Raw genomic sequence first — 17507 nt, 5'->3', positions numbered from 1 at the left:
TATCTATCACCTATCTATCTATCTATCTATCTATCTATCTATCTATCTATCTATCTATCTATCTATCTATCTATCTATCTATATCTATCATCTATCTATCTATCTATCTATCTATCTATCTATCTATCTATCTATCTATCTATATATCATCTATCTATCATCTCTCTATCTATTTATCTATCTATCATCTATCTACATATATCTATCTATCTACTTATCTGATTATCATCTATCTAACTATCATCTATCTACCTACCTATATATACACCTATCTATATCAATCTGCCTATGTCTAGCTAAAATAAGCAACAAAAACAAAAACTAACAAATACATAAAAGAACAAAAAAAGAAAGAAACAAAAATCAACACAAATAAACAAAAACAGCCCAGGAATAGATGCCTGCTGCATTTTATTTGTTTCCATTTTCTTTTTAAAGCAAAAAAAAAAATACACGAGAATAGCATGTAAATTTTTATTAATTAGTTTTAATACATGCTCAAAACTCACCTTAGGTGCCTAAAGTGTTAACTGATTTGCTTCCACTGACTACTGCAATATCTAATCACTACAAAAGCTGTCTTAAGTGGTCCTATAGAACATTACATACCATTCAGCAGCTCCACGAAACAAAGATATGTTTCATAGAAATGTAATCAAATCTTAAATAGATGGCCGGTTACTCATGACAATGCCCTGAAACTTCAAAGAAATTTCTCACAGGGAGCACTGAAGTGTATACTTATGTTTGTCTAGGTAAGAAACTAACAAGAAACCCCAGGTTTGAAGGGCAGAGAAACTGGACTTCAAGCCCAGAATTTCAAACCATTGAAAATTAACACTTTCTTTCTGCTTCTCGTGCTTTCCTGTCCTGGAGTCTAGGCTGGAAAAGACTTCTCCCAAGAGAAGGCACCAGGAAAGTCAGGTGGGAAGATCTTCCCAAGACCAACTGAGGTCTGTGTCCATTCTATTCACAGACTAATAGCCAAGTCCAAACTAAATGAAGCAGAGAGCATGTTCTGCCTGAAGAAGTAGTTCATGGCTGAGAATAACACTGCCTGCTAACACATCTGTAGGATTCCTTTCTCAGTGTTATTAGTTTTCAATGAACCTCAAGTGTGTAGTACATATTTCACTTTTACCTTGGTCTGATTAACTAACCCATATTAAATTTTTAAGTATTTATTCAAAGAAAAGTTTCCTTAAAGTGTGCCCTAAGATATGAAGAAGATTAGCTGATACTGTCACTGCTCTGCTGGCTGCCGTGCTCTAGAAGACAGGCCTTGGTAGAGTGTCTTCTCTCCTTGGTACATTTTCTTGGGTCACTTTTTTTCTTGTCAATTTATCCTTTAGTCAATCTTTTTAAAGAAAGAAAATACTTTTAATTTTGATGATATGTATGTGTATATATATCCATATATGAGTTTGTGCCCATGAGTGGCATGTACCTGCCACTCAGAAGTATAAGATCCCTTGAAGCTGTGTGTCAGGCAGCCTAAGCCTCCTAGCACTGATGCTGGGTCTAGAACTTGGGCCTAATAATCTAAGAGCGGTGTTCTTCTTTATTTGCTGAGACGTCTCTCTAGCTCTCTCCGTAGTCCTATATCACTCTACTTGTTTATACTTTCCTCAGCATGGATTTTCTTCCTTGTTTATGATTTCTAGAGTTGGTTTTAATCCACCCTGCCACCATGTGTGTTCTTTCACTGCTTTTTAATCATCCAGGTTATGGTTTATCTTGGATTCCATGTGTTTGCTTTAATTTCCTGTTCTGTGGAAAGGAGATACCAAGGCCAATAAATGTAATCCAATTTCTTATTGTGTGTGTACAGGGGCGGGGTGTTGTAGATGTGTTCATTTGTATGTGCGGGTGTACAGACACTTCTTAACATGTGCAGAGGCCAAAGGTCAACACCGAATGGCATTTTCAATCCCTTATTTTTAGACAGAGTTGCCTCCTGAAAGTAAAGATCTCCAAATGATTAAATTGGCTACCTGTTTCTGCCTTCCCAGCACCCCGGTTACAGACACTCATGACAGCACCTGCCTTTTGTATGCGTTCCAGAGATTCCCAACTCACTCCTCCTGCTTGTGGACCAAACAGGTTACTCACTGTATATCATCTTTGCTCCATCTCCCTCCTACCCATCCTTGCCTGGGCAATAAAAGGTATCACACTGTCCCTCAGGTTTGTCACAGTGTCACACTAAGGGATCTAAATTCATGTTCTGATTACCCCCATTTGGTATAAAGTATATTTAGCTCAGTTAAATTTCTTAAAATGTGTGAGAAGGATTCAGGAACAATCTAAACATTTCCCTTATGGCATCTTCAACTTCTGTCTGAGTTAAGAAGCTGCAAGATGTGGTTCTCTGTCCTCATTTAGAGAACAAAAAGATAGAATGTGTGAGGAGATTCAGACCATGGGAATTTTCAAGAAGATAACTTTATTGCTGCACAGTTTCATTCGGTGTCTGTTGACTCACTGCATATCACGGTTCTGTGCAGCTTAATTCCTGCTCCATAAAGTTGGTAGGGTACTTGAAGGCAATTATTTCTCTTGCTTTTGATCTGCTTAGCTAATTTTAAATATTTGTTTATATTTATATGTTTGAGTGGGGTGGTTTTTTTTTGTATGTATGTATACCAAAGGTATGCCTGGTACCCAAAGAATAAAAAAGATTGTATCTTATCTTAGGAGACTGTCTGGAGCTAAAGACCACTGTGAATTGTCAAGTGGATAATGAGAGCTGAATGCGGACTTTCTGGAAGAGCAGACAGTGCTCTTAACCACATAGCCATCTTGCTTTACTGATATTTATTGTTTTGAATGAAAGTAATTACCCACTCACTTTGGTTATCCCCCTTTCATTTAAAAAGAATTCTTTCATTTGGAATGAATCAAGACCAAAGTTTGGAATGGGGAAGTATTTCCCTCAACATGGGTTTATTTATTTATGGGTTATTATGTATTTGGTAGAAATTCCTAAATTTTGCAGCAATTTGCTTTGACAATCAACTATTATGATATCAAGACCTTCTTTACTCTTCCTAAAAATAGAAGACAAAAGACAGTAGAACTATAAATTGTTGCATCATCATTTCCTAGAATAAAACACAGATCCTTGATTCTTGGATTTCCAAGGGAAATTCATAGTGTTTCGAGTTTCTGCAAACATCCCGAAGCTAACAATGCTGCCAATTCTGCTGGAAATGAGCCTTGAAGGAGGAGGCAAACAGAATGAGTTTGGGAGAAAGGGAGGTGTGGTATCCAAAGGGAGCTAATTCCCTGGGTATGAGACAGTAAAAGGTTTAAGAGAGCCTATAAAGGAAAGACGCTTACATATGCAAAAACCACAGCCTCTGTACTGATAGGACTTAAGGTGACTGCAGGTGGACCAAGGAAATCTGAACCCTGAAGTGAGTACATGGGAGCTACAAGCAAGATTTCTGTGTTTAATTTGGCAGAGGAAAAGAGACAGAGCACATTTCAAAAGGAAATAGAAGGGGGATGTAAAATATCCTGAAAAGATTTTCTTTTTTTTGCTAAGGAATTTTGGTCAGTCTGAATCTATCAATTAATGGGTTTAATGAGGAAGGTTTAATGACCTTCTAGAAATCGGCTTAAGAAAATGGAATATTTTAAAACTCTTAATGATCTTTAGTTGTGCATTTATTCATAATAGCACATAGCATAGCATCTGATTGTAGACAGAAAGAGGAAGTAAAGGCAGAGGGGGGGGAGAACTAGAGTCAGAAAAAAGAAGAGGGGAAACAAAGGAAAGGGAAGGTCAGGGAGTGGACATGATGTCTTGTTTCACAGTCTCATTTTCTCTTAAGGTCTGAGCATTTTTGTATTTGTTCTCTCACTGGCTCTGCCTATTTTTCTGTCTGTCTCGGCCTCTGCCTCTCTCTTCTCTGTCTCCATCTCTCTCTGTATCTGTGTCTCTATGTATCTCTGTGTCTTTGTGTATCTGCATTTCTCTGTTTCTGTCTCTCTCTGTCCCTCTCTCTCCCCCTCACCTCACCATACCCACACTCCTCTACAGATAGTAGAGGTGAATATCTTGGTGTTATTTTGAATAACAGCCTTCCCTTTGCACATATACAAGATTTTATATACATAACATTTCTTTTGAGTCAAGTCAAAACACCTACAATACTAGAACTTAGGTGAAGGCAGAAGAATAAGAATTTCAAGGTTGTCTTAGGCTACATGGAAAATTTGAGACCAACTTGGCTGACATAAGACCCAGTTTCAAGTACCCTAACCCCACCAAAATTTATTTTTAAAATACTTTACAATAGATCTTTTTGTATTTTGATGTACCTGTTCCTGTTGTATTTTAATACTATAATAATAATAATAATAATAATAATAATAATAATAATAATAATGCCTTGTTGAGTTTCACAGGTATCATACAGTGTTCCAAATATTCTGTGACTAACTTAAGGAAGTCTCACATTGGAATCTTATAAACCAGTTTCCAAGCTGGGCTGTGGTGGTACACGCCTTTAATCCCAGCACTCTTCTTGCTTTTCAAACTCACTTTAGTTCTAGAAAATTAGTATTTTACTTATTTACAAACTAGTAAGATTTCATAAGCTTTTTCCATACATCCTTAATTTTGCTTAATTCACCTTCTGGTCTTCCCTTTCTCCTGTGTCCTGTACCCATCTCCACATAAATCTTTAGCTCACAGTACACTCTTCTTTCATAATACATATTATACTATCATCTCTTACTAAATGTTTTCCTGGTTTTGCAAGATCACGTACATTTCATTTTGGTTCAGCCTTCCCCTAGTCCCTCGTTTCTCCATTCTCACTGCTCCGCTACCCACTAGAACCCTTCTTTCTCAGCATTGCCCCCTCTTTACTTTCATTTCAGCTATATTCTAAAAATTTCTGCTTCCCAAAGTCATTCCTTTTCTGACTTATTTCTAGTTTCCTGGATTCCACATATACTCCAGGTTTAAAATAAATTGAAGCTAAGAATCCACATACCAAAAAGATACGGTTTTCATTTTTAGGGACCTGAGTCACCTTACTCAGTACTTTGATTTTTCCATTTCTATACTTTTTCTGCATAGTCAGTGAGTTTATATTTCTTTATAGTTGAATAATATTTCACTGTGTATGTGGGTTTGAGGCCTGCTTGGAAGGAGGAAATTCATGCCAGGTACTGTAAGCATGATCAAATCCCATGGTTAGGGAATTTATTGGACCTAGGGGAGCACCTATTAAAGCTGTTTTTTCAAATGACCATGTTGTCAAATTGTCTTCTAAATGTCTATGGTTACAGTAGTCAACCTGTGCTGCTCCTCACCTTGCTTACAGATGCTTTCTATTGTAGTGGCAATCAGTTAATCCAGAGACTCATTATGTCAGAATGAACGATCATGAGTGCTCAGCCATGGGCAGGACCTCTGCATCAGCTCTTTCCTGCATATGTCAGGGAACATCATGGAAGATGGAGTGGAAAAAAACCTAAGAGCCAGAGGAAGAGGAGAAAGGCTGCGCCTTGCTGTCCTGGCCCCACGTGATGTTGCTGCTTTTTCAGTGAATTCTAGGCAGCTGTGCTAACCTGCACACATCAAGCCAATTAAAACTTCTAGCACTAGGTGGGGAAGAGCTCCTTAGGCCCCATTCCTACCTAAAGAGCATTGATAGTTAATTGATGCAGAGGGAGAAAGAATCACTTTTCTTTATGGATTGGTCACTAATACATTAGGCATGTCTCGTTGATGATTCCAAACTCATGAGGCATATGGGAAGCACGAATTGGATGTAGTGGGTTTTTTCTAAAGGAATTGTAAAAGGAGGACATAAATTGAGAGGGAGATGTAATGTAGGTCCTAGAAAGTGTAGACATGGGAGACTGACGAATGGATACGACACACAGGTGAATAGTTGAATACTTTCCATAAATAGAACAAACTACGTTGGTACCTGGGCTACGCTGTGACACATGCTTAACAGTGCCCCACTGACCCCATGAGCCTTAAAGTGTACTAAGAACTCACCCTACCCTACACATTGACTTCTACTCATTCAAAAATAAAGCGTTTGCTTTTGTTATAATAAAGAGTATCTGATGGTTTATTCTACACGTGATAGGGCAGAGTGGGACATTGTCTGAGGGAAGGGAGGTAAAGAGTTGGTGGGCTGGAAGGAGAGAGCAACAGGAGAGCGGTACAAATGAGAACAAAGCATAAACAGACATGGATTTGAGAAAAAACAAGGAAGGAGTACATGAGAATAGCTGAAGAAAGGAAAGGAGAGAAATGGTGTAATCATATTTTAATTTAAACTAAAAAGAACTTATTAAAATATGTGAGCCTGGGGCTGGAAAGAAGCTGTGAGCTAGCCCTTGAGTAATCATTTAACTAATTACAATCACAAAGAACCACAGAAGCATTTAGGAAACATACCCTATCTGGTTTGCAGAAGTTGCAAGAACAATTTTTAGAAAGTACTTGACTTCTTGCTCCCAGGGACACCCCACTGAGACCTGGACCTGCTGTTTCAAACAATGTCTGTGCACAGACTCAGCCCATCCTAACCCTCAGTACCTCTTCCATCAAGGAAGCACAGCAGGAGCTGGCGAGCTGCCTGAGCCTTGTGCACTGAGGTTCAGTACATGTCTCCCGTGCACTGTGTGATGACAGTTTTTGAAGCACTTTCCTATTGATAGAGAACATGGGATAAATAAAGTATACTTTATAAAAAAGGAATATTTTTGAAAATAAATATCTGCCTACCCTGAACGGTATTTCTTAGACACTAGCAAAGTGCTGAATGAGTTCTATACATAGTCACCAAGCATGAGGGATATCCATGGGTACCTTAAATGAAGTATGCATTTTCTAAGATGATCTTTCCAGTGATAAATGCTTGCTAAATGACACCTTAGATTCTGAGGTTAAGTACTCAGAATAGTAGCTGTACACTTTCTGAATGCACAAGCAGAAATAACTGTTGAATGTGGTCTAGAATGGAAGTCATGAGTCACCTGCACAGATGCTACTTTTTCCAAAGGGCTTTCTACTCGAGGAATGTTGATCATCGGCATCCGGGCCACACTGTCCCTGTGCATGTGCCCATTTTCTGGTTGTCTTCCTTTGAAATTATTTACCACGCATACAACCTAAAATTTCAGGAAACAATTGCCGTTAAGTAAGTCATGCATCCTGCAACTATCAACCTTCTGAGGAGTTTGATAACACTCCTTATAGCAACCAAGATTTAAAAGTACCTAAATGTTATATGAATAAAACTTTACATCCAGATTTACCATGAATAAATTTCAATAGTTATTCTAATTCAGATAGGTTCGAGAAAATTTACCGATGAATATGTATCAGAATGAATCATGACAATCCTGCTTTTCCAAAATGTTCATTCATGTATAGACACTATTCAATCCAATCCAAAATTAACATGATAACCTTATAAAAAATTAATAGCATGCTAACCACTCCGTAATGTGACTAATTTCCAACTTAATTTTCATGCTTATTATTTCTTACTGCGTCAAGATTATTACATTCACACTAATCCTTGACAGTTGGCACTCTCTAATTTAATAATATCGATTTAATTATACTGGTTTATTGTCTACTGTATCTCATATATATGTAAGATTTGAACAATAGCTTACCAGAGCGACTACTGAAACAGAAGACCCTTCACATAAGGGAAACTGACCCTCATCTTAACTGATTCTATTCTAGACGTGAAAGAATGTGAATCAAAGCATGCATGAAAATTAAGTTCTTATAATGCTAAACATATACATTCCTAACGCATCTCCTAAAGTTTCAGATGTAGTGGGTGAAAAATAGGGTATAGAAGACAGAACTTTTAAATGCATTCCAGAAGTTTCTGCATCAGGTGAACCATATTTAAGGAATAATAATTTAAGCCACACAGGAAAATTATTTTTATGTTGACTTTATATTAACCACTGGGTAATGTATTTTTTCTTTACCTGGGATCTATATTCTAGAATAAATATGACCTAATTGTAGTTCTAACCTGATACTCATTCTAAATTACGCAAATGCTATCTCTATAATGATATGTTTAAATTTATTTTCATAAATTCATCATTGGAAGATTTTTTTGTTAAACCTATTAATTAATATTCACTTTGTTTCTAAAATTATTTAAAGATTTATTCCATTTTATGTGTATTAGTATGTTGCTTGCATACATGGACGTGTGTCATATACATGTTTATTGCCAAAGGAGGTCAGAAGAGGTCAGATGGCCTGAAACTAGAGCTGCAGGAGGTTGTGAGCCAACATGTGGGTGCTGGGAATAAAGCATAGGTCCTTTGCAAGAACAGCCAGTGCTCTTACCACTGAGCCATCTCTTCACCTACATTATGGCCAAGTAATTCGAAATACCAATTAAATCTTGGGTTATCCATTCTTGAATAAAATATACAAATATGTGAAATAATAACATAAACTATAATACTTTATATTACAAATTATTTCTTTTCAAGCTGCAATTTACGTTTTTTAAAAAAAACCTTACTATGTCCTAGAAGAGCTATAGGTTAACAATATCAGACCCCAAAAGTGCAATACCACAGCTTTGTGGTATTTATCTTTAAATAGGGGCTTGAAGGTTGTTATTCAGTATGCTTTTTCTCTTATGAAGTTGTCATTTTCATGATCCCACAAAAGACTAAAAGAAATTGATTGCTCAAGAAATAGAGTCAGAACATTTTCCCTAGAAAGGAGAAATATTAAATAATGTAGCAAATATTTTTGATATTGTAGGCTCATAGTCAATGGGAACTACTCAACTCTTCCCTTTTGAAGGGAAAACAGCAATTCCATTTGTTCAAAAGAGAAAAGACATGTTGACAGTCTGATAAACTTCCCTTACTAAAAGAGGCAGGAGGTCAAATTTGGTCTGAAGGCTGAAATTTGATAAATGAGCATTTTTCTAACACACAAAGGATAGATCTGATAATTTTAGGTAACAACTTCAATGAAACAAAGAGTTTCATGTCCATATCACAGCACACACACTTCCAGAAATCACACTCCTCACATATATTCAGGCGAGATCTCTTACTTCAACTCAGAATTCACTATACCCACTAGTCTATCTACACAGCCTGTCCAGAAGGTATTTTCTCTCAGCATTCCATGTACTAGGATTACAGACATGCACATTGCTCTCCAAGCATTTTCATGGGTTCTGGAAGTCCTCACATACGTGCAACAAGTGCTTCTCGCTTTGCCATTGATGTCTCCCCTGAGTCCTTAGTTTGGCAAGCTCACTGTGTTTCAGAGTGTCTGCTTTCCTATGCTCATCCAGAACTCTGAGTCTGTCTGTCAGAGCAGTAGTCTCAGTATGAAAGTTCACAGTGGGTAAGGAAGTATCTTGACTCATGTCTCTTCTAAGACACAAATTGGGAGTCCCATCTGAAGTTTGCTGCCTTTGTACCCCACCTGTCACAGTGAGTGGCATCATTCATGAATGACCACACTAATGAATGCACATGCATTCTGGCCACAAATTGTCAAATTGTATGGTCTATTATCTTTAATTAAAAATTAATTTCTGCCAGGTGGTGGTGGTGCACCCCTTTAGTCCCAGTACTTGGGAGTCAGGCGGATCACTGTGAATTCAAGGCCAGCCTGGTCTACAAGAGCTAGTTCTAGGAAAAGGTCCCAAAGCTACAAAGAAACCCTGCCTCCAAAAAACAACGAAAAAAGTTAATTTCCTTTCAAGCACTACGTTTTATATCAATGGCTTCCAGTCATTTAAGTTTATATTCTCCTAAAAAGATTACACTAATTAATCACCACCACACATATTTTTGGTTTCTCTATGTTGTACTAATAATAAATTTTTATGTATTCACTTTTTTCTTCCCATAATTATTACGTTATGTAACTTGTGGAGTCAAACAGTATTAGCTCCTAATTTGGTTATCTGGTTTTAATCTGTAAAGTGAGGGCGATATATCTCAATAAAATGCTGCAGTGATTGTTACTCGTACATAAGATCACATGACAAGCATATTATTGGGATCAACAAAGCTGAACACTTCTGCTTAACAATTCCATCTCTCATGTTCGGGAGAGGTGAGGTTTTTAAGTCATCCATTTTTTGTAACAATAATAATCAGCACCTGCTGCTCAAGAATTAGTTTTGTATTTTGCTAAGTGTGATGATTCTACTCTTTACCCTTGAGCAAAATGTACAGGGGTGCAGACAGATTTAGGACACAACACAATTCCTTGTAGGATTCTAACAGTACAGACTGATACATATAGTATTCAAGGGGGAGATGAGAAGAAGGTAATGACAGGTACAGCCTAGGAAACGTGGGATGTGTCTGAGTCAAATCATAGCAATGTAGAAGACTGGAATATCGGTGTAAGAGCTGGGCATGATAAGCAGTGAAATAAGGCCATGCTTACTACACTTGGGAATTCATTGAGTCTTTTAAAGAGCTCAGAGTAACAAATTAAACAGTTATTCTTTCATGCCGCCCATATACAAGACCATATTCCAGATACATGAAAAGATAAGCAGTGAACAAAACGAACAGAAATATTTTTCCACAATGGCTTATTTGCAAGAGAAATATGAAATGCGGTGTCTAGGAGTTGCAATGTGTTAGTGAGAAACACAAGAAAGGACTAAGGAGAAAATATGTTCTGAACATGGCTTGGGGAAGGTTTCACTATATGATGAATAGTGAGTTGTGATTGATGTGTGCGGGGTCACATGCATGCAGTGGCAGGACTCAGATATCCCTGCTTCTCATTTGCAACTGAAATACACAAAAAGAAGGGGCATTCCCCCAGAACAAATGTGTAGGAAGGGCAGGTTTGTTTTTGATAAGGGAAGGAGGCAGATTGTGATTTCATGAGCTGGATTCATGTACACAGAGAAAAGTGCAGGATACTTTTCACTAGGAAATAAGCAATTGGAACATTGTTGACCCTGAAAAGTGCAGTAGAATGACTGGAGTTGAGGCATCCGGGAAGGTTTGTTTTGCCTTGTCATTGACAATGCATTATTACAATAATTGCAATATAGGCCAAGCCAGCAAGGTGATGTTGTGGGGGATATCTGTAGGAGTACATGGGATAGGAAGCCCACAGTTCTGGTTAGAAGGACTGATATAAGACACAGAAGGAATAATTGGGAAGTGGAAATGAACTTGAAGTAGATGAGTCACTGCTTGTTGGGGATGAACCGGGAGAATGAGTCAGAGGTAAATGCTAGGTGTAGATAAAGGGTGGTGAGCAGAGGTGTCTTTAGAACAAGACAGCAACTTGGAGTAGAGTGATTTAATTTTATTTTGGACTCATTTTAGAATCCTAAAACCCTGCAAGATAATTGCAGGACATTTGCAAGCCAGAGTTGGAGTGGCTGCACAAAATTCAAAATAAATGCCCTACTGAGTTATCCAAATAAGGAATCTGAGCGTCATCCCGAGTTGTTTCCTGTCCCTCATCCACATCATCTTGTGTTCCCTCAGGCTCTCTTTCTTCCCTTTCCCTTCCAAAGATTGTCTCTTCTTTCTGTGTCTCTGTGGTTCAGTTTAGACTCTGATTTCCCTGGTTCTTCATAACACGTCTCCTCCATCTTCACCTGCAGTGTCATCCTAGAGCATATTTTTAAAGCACAGATCTCAAATGGCAAAAGCTAGTGAGCAGAAGCAAACTACCACTTATGGAACTGTGCTTTACTCATTCCCGTGGCCGTTCACTAAGCATGTACTACATTGCTTGACCTTCTGTAAGTTCAAGAACGAGCCTTCTGGGAGGTTGTGATTGTTCTCATATACAGAAGGATACAGGAGCACAAAAAGGTTCAATAAAGTACTTGATGGGACAATTGAGTACGTAAAGAAACTTGGACTCAAACAAGTCCATTCGATTTCTACTCTTCTGAAGGCAGGGCATACTAACTCCCCTACATTTTAAACAAAAGTCCACATTATTCTTTTGGCACACAAAACTTTTCCATGCCTCTAACCTTCATGATGGGAGACTAGTATCATTCCAGGAAGCTGTGCTTTCTCATTCATAAGCTGTTTCCTGGGCCTGTTGTATAGAAAGAGCTCCATGCCTACTGTCCTTATACAGGCTTTCATGTTGTCTATGTGGCCCATGTTTTGTTCTCATTCGTTGTGCAGAATCCAGACTTATCCTCTTTCTAACCTCCTCCAGTTGATATATCACCTTTTTTTTTTTTTTTTTTTTTTTTTTTTTTTTTTGAGACAGGGTTTCTCTGTGGCTTTGGAGCCTGTCCTGGAACTAGCTCTTGTAGACCAGGCTGGTCTCGAACTCACAGAGATCCGCCTGCTTCTGCCTCCCAAGTGCTGGGATTAAAGGTGTGCGCTACCACCGCCCGGCCAATATATCACTTCTTCCTGACAGGTCTGTCACCCCAATAAAGCTAATATTTCCAGTACCTATCAATAAATTGTATGTAATCCTCTATAAAGTGTAATGTCTGTTTTCTTATTTGGATTGTAACATATTTAATATCTGAGATGTCTCTCGTTTTGTTCTCAAATATTTCTTCACATCACCAAGGTCAGCACTTGTATTGGAGTAGGGACTTGGCAGCATTTTATTTTACGGTGGAAGATGGGGAAGGGGAATTTACAGGACTAGGCTAATCCCCAAACAAAACTCTAGCTCATGGTGGAATCAAGCCATACTCCCATGAGCTTCCTTGACTTACCAGTTGTCGCCTATAGGCACTCACATTCATAAGTGATCATTAATGAGAACATGATTCATCTTTAGCTATATGATTGAAGCACCGTTTTGGTGTGACCTTTTCATGGATTCATTTTTCTCATGTGTAATAATATTTAAAGAGTGATTTCAGAATGTGTATAATATACATTCTTGGAGTGAATATGCACAATAGAGTGGCTTGAGCTCAGGGAGATGTACAGGCTAGCTCTTCATTTATCTAGTTCTCAGTTAGGGATATGTCTAACATGACACTAGCGTCTGGTTTTAAAGGATGGCTAGGCTAAGGCACTAAGATGCTCTCTGGAAGGGTAGGAGGATTGCAATGGCCAGGGGGAAAACAGTAGGAGGCTGATGAGGCGCCAGGGAAGATAATCTACACCTAGGGAGCTGAGTTCGGTGGCATCATAATTTCCATCACTTTTCTGTTTTGTTTTGTTTCTTTTAAATGTTAACCAGTCTCAACTGTGATGAGTGAAAGCAAGGAGAGTTTGGCCCTGAGTTTCATGAGGCATCAGGCGACTTCAAAGAGACGGGGTATTAAAGGGTAACTTCAGCCTGTCTGTTGCTATAGTTGGATGATGAAATTTAGCCAAAAGAGTCTGCAAGACTCAACAGCAAGCAATCTGTAGCTTATCTAGGAGCACACCTGTAACCAAGCAACTGAATCTCAGCTATTCACATCACCTCAATCTCTAGCCAATCAGAATCCATGAGCTGCCAGAATTTTTCCATAAAAGGCAAATGCTGACTGGGGTCCATCAGGTTATTTAGTATCTCTTCCTCTTCCACTGACTGTACCTGCACACTCAGTCTATGATAGGGACATGCTGACTGACGAACACATCACATATTTAAAAAAAAACAAAAACAAAACTTTCAATCCAGAGTCCTCCAATGACCTTGAGACTCACAGTGAATGGCATCACAAGAGGAAACAAATGGTGGGAGGGACGATGCTGAGCAGACATGAGATAATGCCCATTAATTTCCTACAGGAGGTTTTAGAAGAAACATTTCATTTCCAATTCCAGGCATGTAATTTGTACTCAAACCTCACACATGTTTTTTTATTGCCCACTGATTATTAACTGGACAAAGGAGGCCGAGGAAGGAAGAAGCAAGTATTGTGAGAACCAATCTAACTGAATTGAAATGGAAGTGTTTCTGAAGTTCTAAGGTGTCCCTGTAAAAGGGCCTTTGATTTATAAACTGTGCACGGGGTCACCTAAGTAGGACGGTAAAAGTCTCCACAAGTAACGGGCTGATGATTTTCAACTCAGGCTGAAAACTTTAATCGAACAAAATTATAGATTCATTCAAGTATATGCTTTAGCAGGCATATGGGTAGCCCTCCACTAAAAGGCTCTGTGGAAGACATGACTGGGGATGCTAGTGTTCCCATCCCAATCTCAGCCCCCAGGAGAAGTGATGCATCTCACAATCCTATGCCATGGGAACACTGGAGGTGTGGCTCTCATGAAGTGCCCAGACTGAAGAATGCACGAGGCACTTGGGTCCAGGAGGATGTTTTCCTTCACTAGAGGCAAACTATCCTGAGGAATTTTGTGGATACATAAACAATGCAGTCTTCAATACTAACTGAGAAGGGACAGGTGAGAGATAGCTCAGTGGATAAAGGTACTTGGTGGCCTGAGTTTAACCCTCGGCCCTCACATGGTGGAAGGAGAGAACTAACTCTCACGAGTTGTCTTTTGGACCTACACACACATGCCGTGGCAATGCGTTCCCTGCCCCATAAATAAAAAATATAAAATGCTATTTGAGGAGGAATGATTTTAGCTCTGATCCATTTTAGATAAAAGTATTTTAAGTGCAGAATTTATTTATTATTCTTTCCCAAACCTAATCTTAAGGAGAATAAATGCAAGAAGAAAGAAATGAGCAACCATAAACATATATATTTCACACACTGTATCACAATGATTCATCCTTGCATTTGCTTAGAAGTGATATTCAAGCTTTTTAAAAACAAAAAAATATTTTTAAAAATCATACTTACCAGAAATACTGCTATAGATATCCCAACTAGAAAGCCCGCTATCACATCAGACCAATGATTTCGATATTCTGCTACTCTGTTGAGTCCAGTAAGAAAGGCCAAACACATTAATCCCAAGCATAGAACAGGCTTAGCAAGTCTGGTGCCTTTGGCTTTGATAGTGTTCGTAATGTACATCTGAAATAGCAAATAAAGCAAAACTTTTCACAAAAGCGTTTTCTTGGTATACACATGAAATACATTATGTATATATTACAAAAATACAGTTAACAGCTATGTATGACTGTGTAGTTTTAATCATTGACTAGAGTTTATTATTCTTGTAGTTTAAAAAAAAATGGTTATTTTCTGTTAAGCTACTTAACCCAGGCTGGTTTCCAGCTCTCTACATAGCCGGAGTTGTTCTTGAATGTTAGCATTATAGGTGTGTGCTACCATACCTGTAATGAAGTTTGCGATGATGATTTCTTAAATGTGGAATTGAAGAGTGCCAATTATTTAGCTTTACTTATCCATCATGGCCATTTCTTTGTTTTTCACCAATTTTATTTTTTAACTGTTTTTATTGAGCTATATATTTTTCTCCTCTCCCGTCCCTTTCTACCCTCTCCCATAGTCCCCATGCTCCAGATTTACTCAGGAGATCTTAACTTCTTTTCTACTATCCATGTAAATTAGATCCATACATATCTCTCTTAGGGTCCTCTTTGTTGTCTAGGTTCTCTGAGATTGTGATTTGTAGGTTGTCCATTTCTTACTAATGACTTTTTAAAAAAGTGTGTGTGTCCACATGATTGCCAATGTGTCCAGATTGAAAAGAGCCCCTGGATCCGGAATGACAAGAAGTTGGAAACTGTGAGATATGGGTGCTGAGAACTAACTCAATTCCTCTGCAAGAGCAGTGTGTTCTTCACTGCTAACCCATCTCTTCATTCCTATAAGAACCCGTTCTTATGCCGTTTCATCAGTCATCTAGAACATGAGCACAGCCATTGCAAGTGTTCTCCTGCCCTCCACCCCACAAACATTTTAACACTTTTGTTTCACCTGAATTTACACATTAGATAACTCACAATATTACTGTTACAAGAGGTAAATTGATGATGTATTGGTGTTTTCATTTGTATATTTTATATGGCTAGGATTTATCCTTGGTCAAATCAAAATTAAATATAGCTAGAAAAATTAAATGGAGATTTCTGGAAAATTGATGTGACTGTGAAGATGGTAGTCCAGACCATGAAGAGCCAAGGCTAGCTTTTATATTGTCATCTGGAAGCATGAGATAAATGCCAATAAAGAACACAAGATGTCAACTGGCTGTGCTGAAGGAAATATATCAAGGTTGTGAGCCATCATGCCCGGGAATAACTTGGTTCTTCTCCCAATATCACTTATTCTATTGCTTCCTTGCTCATAACTTAAATCGCAATTCTATTAGCAAACCTGTTGACTTCAAGTGTATAGTGACAGTTCTCATGTCAACAATATGGAAAGTGTGAAAGAGGCAGGTTGGAAAGTACACCTAAGGGGTATAGTGTAAATATCAGTAAATATCTTGTACTGATAACACACTCAAGAAAATACGTATAGAATATACAATCTATATACTATATTCTATAATGTTAATTGTTATCTTGAATTAGAAAGAAATATATTTGCTTATGAGTGTAGACTAAAAGAGCTGTATCTAAGCTTTTAGTTCATGATGACCATTTTAGAATACTATGCAATCCAGTAATTATCTTTTTTTCTTAAGACTTTATCTCATTAAATCTTTAAAATCCTATAAAGTGGATACCATTATTAACTTCATTATATAAATTTAAAAAGTGGATCAATATCAAGCTTATTGTAGACCATACACTTTATTTGGGGGTGGCACCATTGGCGAAGAAGAAATGAAACTTTTTTTTTTCAAGAAAGGGTTTCTCTGTAGCTTTGAAGCTTGTCTTGGAACTAGCTTGTAGACCAGGCTGGCCTCAAACTCATAGAGATCCACCTGCCTCTGCCTCCCAAATACTGGGATTAAAGGCGTGTGCCACCACCGCCTGGCGAAGAAATGGAACCTTAAACAAAGAACTTTAGGCACTTCCTGATCATAAGGGCTCTAGCAGGTCTTCCTTGCATTTTTTTTTCTCCTCTGAGTTCCTCTGGGGAGAAAATGGCCAAAAGACTTACACAAAGATTCAGAAAATGCAAGAAAGCTGGAAGCAAACATGAAAGAATGATGCCACCATAGCATTCTAAGAGTAACAAAATAGCCTGCCCCATCATTAGAGATGGAAAATATGAAGTAAAAAATTCATACAGAATCTCTATGGACTTGATAAATACTTGCCATCATCCCCAAGGGACAACTCAGTTACCACTTAACTCTTTACTTGGTCAGTTCAGTTGGTCCAGATAAATTATTGACTTAGGCTAGAGATGTTTCAAGTTTAGTGATGACTCTTTCCTGAATTACCCTACTTACTCAAGAAGGCTCACAAGAAGCCCCAAACAGTCTGTCCAGTATGCGAACTAATGAAAACATGCTTCTATTAGAAAGAATTCAAGCTTGTTTTTTTTTCTTCTATTACACCCATGGCTAATGTCCAAACCTCGAATGGAGTGTGAGAGGCCACAAGATTGTAGAGCTATGAGAATTACAAAAGTTATCCAGAGTTTTATAAGACATAAATATAGCATTAAGGTTGCTATATCATAGCAATGCTTTATAAAGTA

At 38.1% G+C, this 17507-nt stretch overlaps 1 protein-coding gene across 2 annotated transcripts in view; it reads right to left on the bottom strand.

Moving 5' to 3' along the window:
* Nucleotides 1-17507, bottom strand: part of Plppr5 (phospholipid phosphatase related 5) — a 108229-nt gene that overhangs the window by 9896 nt on the left and 80826 nt on the right. Inside the window, exons 4-5 of one of the 2 annotated variants that reach the window (XM_005357195.3) lie at nucleotides 14781-14957; nucleotides 7018-7152 (exon numbers count right to left, since the gene is read on the bottom strand). In XM_005357195.3, the coding sequence (XP_005357252.1) occupies nucleotides 7018-7152; nucleotides 14781-14957 (312 nt within the window). The remainder of the gene's footprint in view (nucleotides 1-7017; nucleotides 7153-14780; nucleotides 14958-17507) is intronic. The other variant, XM_026784159.1, reaches the window with a different exon arrangement.

The sequence above is a fragment of the Microtus ochrogaster genome, chromosome 21 (genome assembly GCF_000317375.1).
Source record: "Microtus ochrogaster isolate Prairie Vole_2 chromosome 21, MicOch1.0, whole genome shotgun sequence".
In the NCBI taxonomy this organism is placed as follows: Eukaryota; Metazoa; Chordata; class Mammalia; order Rodentia; family Cricetidae; genus Microtus; species Microtus ochrogaster.
Note: the sequence above shows the minus strand (reverse complement) of the source record. Positions and strands in the feature narration are given on the sequence as shown.